Source organism: Stegastes partitus, unplaced genomic scaffold, assembly GCF_000690725.1.
Source record: "Stegastes partitus isolate 25-593 unplaced genomic scaffold, Stegastes_partitus-1.0.2 Scaffold11, whole genome shotgun sequence".
NCBI classification, from domain to species: domain Eukaryota; kingdom Metazoa; phylum Chordata; class Actinopteri; family Pomacentridae; genus Stegastes; species Stegastes partitus.
In genome coordinates this window covers 200,071-206,041 of record NW_007577742.1, presented here as the reverse complement: position 1 = coordinate 206,041, position 5,971 = coordinate 200,071, and the positions used below count along the sequence as shown (strand labels likewise).

Here is a 5,971-nt window from a genome sequence, read left to right as displayed (position 1 = left end):
ATTACACCTCATCTACTTGAATTAAACATTAAAATTCACCTTTTATTTTAACGGCTTCAAATATCTCTAGCAAACGTTACACTTCACATCCATACATTTGTCTAGATACAGTTGAGATTTACATCAATCAGCCACAACAGTAAAACCACAAACAGGCGAAGGAATAACACTGATCATCTCCTTACAGTGAAATGTGCTGCTGCAACCTTGGTTCATGGCATTCATGTGGATGTGACTTGGACACGTACCACCCACTTAAATGGAGCTTTTGCGTTAGTTCAGACAGGCACGGAGTCAGGGTGTCACAAGGCCCTTTCTGTCCAGTCGTTCACTGCTCCAGCCCACCTGCTTCGGGTGCTTTATACCTGAGGCAGGGTTCATTCATTCTGCCTGCTCCACACTCACCACATCACTGCTGCGCCAGCCTCTACAGATCGGCAACCTTCTCCCTTTTAAAGGTTCAGTTTCATAACTCTGGTTGTTTCTCATATTGTGTGGGACTGTAGAACGCAGATGGTTCATAATTGTACCTTAAAACTATGTAAACTGGATTTTGCAAAGTGAGGAACATTTAAGTTGGTCTTCTTGTTTTGTGAACATTGTGAATTTAAGGCTCTGCCAGGAGGTTTGTGATCTCAGGGACTGTCTGTGTCATGCTTGCTCAGATTGTTTCAGAGCATCACTCGAGCAGAGTCACCGCCAAACACAAATGCATGTCATTCAAAATAAATGGGTGAATCTGACCAAGTGTCCTGTCTGAACAACTATGGCAGCTCAAGCACAACCCCCGATGGCAATGGCAGTCCCCAGTGACAGAGGTCTCTCCCAGCAGGACAATACAACCTGCCACATTCCAAAAAACTTCTCATAACCAGCTAAGGAACACAACAAGAAAGCCATCGATCAAGCATCAACAGGATGCATTGGTATAAGGCCGATCCATGGAGGCCTCACAGAACTTAAAGAATACGCTGCCAACGTCCTGGTTCTGGACACGACAGGACACCACCAGAGGACACCAATGGCCCGACTGGTCAGAGCTGTTTTGGTGGCACGAGGGGGAATTAAAACAAGACACATGATTTTAATGTTGTGGCTGATCGGGGTAAAGGCCTGGTCCAAAGTAGGAAAGACAAGTATGACAAACTTTTACACTAAGCGTAGCCAAGATTATTTCTTTCACAAGCACACAGTGCTTTAAACTTTAGACAGTATGTAGATGATTGCTACATCCTCAGTATAAAGTAAATGTTACATTGGCCTGTGCTTCGAGACATTGCAGTGACAGCAGCCATGTAGCTTTGGTATTAGGGAGTCTTTGTCAATGATTTATTTTAAAACAACATTTAAGAACAACATGTTGCTTGTCGGAGTACTACACATTCACACAGTGTCACACAGTAGCTGACCATTAACCGACAGCATCTATTGGAAAAACAAAAAGGCTTGTGGCTCACTGTCCAACAAACATCTCGTGTGCTCTGTGATATTTTTTGTCACTCAAATGTTGCATCGTATATTTCCAAGATGAAGTTTGACAATGTGATGGCAGAGATCAATGGCTTTGGCAGATTCCAAAAAAGGATGTTCATCTTGATGGTAATTCCTCGTATGACTTTGCCGTTACACTTCCTGTTGAATAATTTCATTGCAGCTATTCCCCCTCACCACTGCAACATCAGCTCTCTGGATGATGGAGGTCTTTTTAGGAATCTATCTCTGGAGGACAGGCTGGTTGTTAGTGTTCCTGTCCAGCAGGATGGGACTCCGAACTCCTGTCAAATGTTTGCAGAGCCGCAGTATCATCTGCTGTTCAACTTTTCCAACTTAACTGACCTTCCAACAGTGCCGTGTCAGAATGGATGGATGTTCGACACAACCACCTTCAAGTCTACTCTGGCCACAGAGGTGAGAATTCCATCATTCTCTATGTACAAAGAATGAAACTACTACCACTTCTACATCAACAGTTTTATTTTTCACTTTTTTTGTTTGTGTTTTCCTCTTAGTGGGACCTGGTTTGTGATAAGAAAACAGTGAACAAAGCCACCACCACTATTTTCTTCATTGGGGTCATGACAGGAGCTGCAGTATTTGGTTATCTTAGTGACAGGTGTTCATGTGTTCACCTCTCATGTCAGGCATCATCTTTACACTCATGTATTTTACTTGTTTATTTTTAAAAAATATACTACAAGACGAGTAATTGAATGATGAAATCTAAACTAAGACATGGCAAATATGATTTCAAAGGTAGAATTATTGTAACTCTAGCTTCAGTGTGTGTTAGCATCTATGCTGCCATGCAGCATCAGTTGTCTCAGATGTCTCTTTTGTCATTGTCAAATTTGATTGAAAACACCTACAGAGTCAAGCGATGAAAAGATGTCTTGCAAAGTATCAATTATGGATTAAAAAGCACAAACCCACATGTATATTACGCTAAATTTCCTCAACTGGGCACGTGTAGTTGAAGGATCTTAGACTGTCCAGTTGCTCAACATTTCTTTACACCAAAGAGAGGAGCAAATCTTGTTCCAATTTGACATGTTAATACTTCCAGAACTTTATAAAACTTTAACCCACACAGTGAACAGCATGACTACACTTTCATTTTACACCCACAACAACATACTCTTTAAATCTTGTCTTTGACTCATCTGCTCTGTAGAATTATCTATAATTATGTTGTTTCACAGATTTGGCCGGAAAAAAACGCTTCTGTTGTCCTACATGATAACCTCCGTCTTTGGATTTGCAAGTGCTTTCTCATACAATTTTCCCATGTTTGCTGCCATGAGGTTTTTTACTGGACTTGGAATTTCTGGAATAAGTATAATCAGTGTGGTTCTCAGTGAGTTGTCTTTTATCATATGTGCAGTTCTCTGAAAACTAGAATTAATTCAGCCTCATATGAAAGATTTTTATAGAGCATACATCAGACTTAAAACTACAAATCTTTATTAAAAACCGTGAATGAAATGATTTCTGACCAAACCAAGAAATGATTCACTAAATGTTCCACTCCCATTGCTCCCAAGACACTGTATTTTGCTTATGAAATAGAAGAATTACAAAATCTAAACTTCTTAACACAATCATTTTTCAATCAGGTTTGTGTTTTAACATCAATAAATACCACAAATAATAAAAATAATAATAATAACAATTGCACCACACAGGTATTGAATGGGCGGATATCAAGTATCGAACCATAGTGGGTGTTTTAATAAGTATGGACTGGAGTGTTAATACTGTTTTGCTGCCTGGTCTGGCCTATTTTGTGAGGGACTGGAGGTACCTGACTGCTACTGTCACCACCCCACTGCTTGTGGCTATGATCAGTTGGAGGTAAGAAGAAATCGATAATTGAGCCTTCAACCTTAACAAATATCTTGATTCTCATTTGCAAAAGAATTTTTCACTTTGATAAAGACGGTGTGTGACTAATATGTTTACATTAAAAAAATCTTTAAAACCGTTCTTTTTTCCCCCAATCAACCTTTGTTACAGGTGGCTCCCTGAGTCTGCCAGATGGCTGATAAGTAATGGAAGAGTAAACGATGCTCATTTTTACCTCAGTAAGTGTGCAAAAGTCAACAACAGAGAGGAGTTCATGGCTGACCTGACGCCTGAGGTACAACATTTTACAAGATCTGCTTGCATCGACTCAGAACCTGACACACAGCACATCTCCTTTTTCTGATCAAAGTTTCCTTTTCACTCTTTCTAGGCCCTGTCCAAAGTAATAGTTGTAGCAAAGGAAAACAGAAAATATTCCTATTTGGACCTTGTGAAGACCCCCAAAATGAGAGTTCTGGCTTTACATACTGGCATTGTGTGGTAGGCTTATACCTTTTAAACATTGCAAAAATGTAGGTTTACTCTATGTAGGTTTACATCTATGATTGTGCATCCTGAGAACAAGACCTTTAAAAAATGGATGACAATGTGGACGCAGTATTTCTTTTCCCCTGAAGGAGGATAGTATGCTGTGTACGACTGTTGCTATGGCTACATATAGCTACCATGCACACTGGTTTAAAACAGTAGATTAACTTTTAACCGTCACAGATACCAACTAGCCAATCAGAAACTATTATTCTATGGAGCAACTGTGTGACGTAAATCATAATCATAATAATCATAATAATAATTTGCTCTCCTCCTGTTCATAGGTTTGGAGTGGCCTGTACTTATTATGGAATCAGCTTTAATGTCTCTGGATTTGGTGTGAACATTTATCTCACACAGTTCATCTACGGTGCAATAGAGATTCCAGGAAAACTGCTTGTCCTTTACACTTTACAGAAAATAGGCCGAAGGTTGACTGTGATTGGAATGCTCATCCTTACAGGACTGTGTATTTGCTGCAACGTGTTTATCCCTCAAGGTAAATGATCCGTTCCACTGTGTGTCTCTTTGAAAGAGCAAACTAATCACTACTGCAGCAACAAAAAAATGAAAGCAACAATACAAAAAACAAATCTTGGAATAAAAATGACATACATTCTTATTATTTTATTTCCAAAGTAAGAGTAAAATAAAAGCTCGCATAGTCCTGAAGTCATTCATTTTCTAATTCCACAGCCTAAAACATATTATGAGATGAGGTTAAAATGCCCTTTTCAATGCTTTCTTTTCAGATATGAGGACCTTTCGGACAGCTGTGGGAGCTTTGGGCAAGATGTTTTCAGAAGGGGGTTTTACAGCTATATATCTGCACTCATCAGAGCTTTACCCCACAGTAATGAGGTCATTACATACATATTTTGCTTATATATATGTTGTACACGTCAAACAGTGTCTATTATCCAGAAGCAACATGTTTACAAGACAGTTGATGAACCAAGAAAGGCTTGAAGGAAATGCAATAACAAATATGTTGGATTTTTGTCGTCATGCAGGCAAAATGGACTCGGTTACTGCTCCTTCATGGCGCGTATCGGTGTGTCTCTAGCCCCCCTGATCATAATTCTTGAAGATGTGTGGGCCTCTCTGCCAAATATTGTCTTCACCCTGTTGTCTTTTGTTGCTGCGTTGTCAGCTTTTTTTCTAAGTGAGACACGAAACGTCCGTTTACCAGAAACTATTGAGGATGTGGAACAGAGAAGGTACTGGGCCTTCATTTGAACTGCATCCTAACATTCACATTGATAATCATAGATTACTGAATAAAACTGTGTTTTGTATTTCAGAAGACGATCAGTCACCACATCTGATGAGAAATCTCCTTCGTAATTGCTTTTCTTCGTTGCAACCGAAAGGTTGTAAGACTATGAGTGTTGATGACTGGTCGCAGTGACTTGCCAGAAATATCAGTGGTGGTGGCACATATCTAGTCATGATGGTGTAGCATTAAATATATTTGACGCTGTGTTGAGTGGCTCAAACACTACAAACATCTAAGTGCCAGAATATATCAAAAAGATAATGTTTGTGTATCCTGACAAAAACCAAAGATGATTTTAAAACATGCATTTGAGATTGTCTTGTTTATTACACAGTGGAATTCAAAATGACTGAAAATCTATTCCACAACCATGAGGTCTCTGTATTTGTAATGAAAACTTTGTGCAATTCTCAATAAATACATCAACCACGAGCTAAACACAGTTTTACAGCTGTGTTTTTGAGGCCATGATTTCATTGTTTATTTTAGAAAATGAGCAGACACGCAGCCTCAAAATAACTTGAAGTCAAACACATTTCTGGCTGGTGTCGGAGTCTGCCAGGGTTGCCCTTTGTCTTCAGTCCTGGGTTGAGGACAATGTCCGGTTTGGGAACCTGAGAGTTAAACCTCTGCTTACTGCAGACAATGTGGTTCTGTTGGCCTTATCAGACTGTGGCCTCCAGCATGCACTGAGTGGTTTGCAGTCAGGAGTGAAGCTGCTGGGATGACAGTCAACACCTCCAAGTCTGAGGCCAAAGCTCCCTGCTGGAAACTGGTGGATTGTTCCCTCTGGGTTGT

The 5,971-nt window shown here is 39.9% G+C and overlaps 1 protein-coding gene across 1 annotated transcript; it reads left to right on the top strand.

Annotated features, from left to right (window-relative positions):
• The first annotated feature begins 1,485 nt into the window (after positions 1 to 1,485).
• On the top strand, positions 1,486 to 5,611 carry LOC103360763 (solute carrier family 22 member 7-like). Its single transcript, XM_008286663.1, has 10 exons — positions 1,486 to 1,908; positions 2,010 to 2,113; positions 2,700 to 2,854; positions 3,183 to 3,351; positions 3,514 to 3,637; positions 3,734 to 3,843; positions 4,179 to 4,393; positions 4,647 to 4,755; positions 4,908 to 5,114; positions 5,199 to 5,611. The coding sequence occupies exons 1-10, from the start codon at positions 1,528 to 1,530 to the stop codon at positions 5,239 to 5,241; spliced, it is 1,617 nt and encodes a 538-aa protein (XP_008284885.1). The 5' UTR covers positions 1,486 to 1,527; the 3' UTR covers positions 5,242 to 5,611.
• Positions 5,612 to 5,971: the final 360 nt, after the last annotated feature.

What these genes read in the sequence shown, in the direction of transcription:
- LOC103360763 (XM_008286663.1), top strand. Translation starts at nt 1,528, where the DNA reads ATGAAGTTTGACAATGTGATGGCAGAGATCAATGGCTTTGGCAGATTC. An exon ending in GTGGCTATGATCAGTTGGAG is followed by an intron (nt 3,352 to 3,513) that starts GTAAGAAGAAAT and finishes CCTTTGTTACAG; the next exon opens with GTGGCTCCCTGAGTCTGCCA. An exon ending in CAACGTGTTTATCCCTCAAG is followed by an intron (nt 4,394 to 4,646) that starts GTAAATGATCCG and finishes CTTTCTTTTCAG; the next exon opens with ATATGAGGACCTTTCGGACA.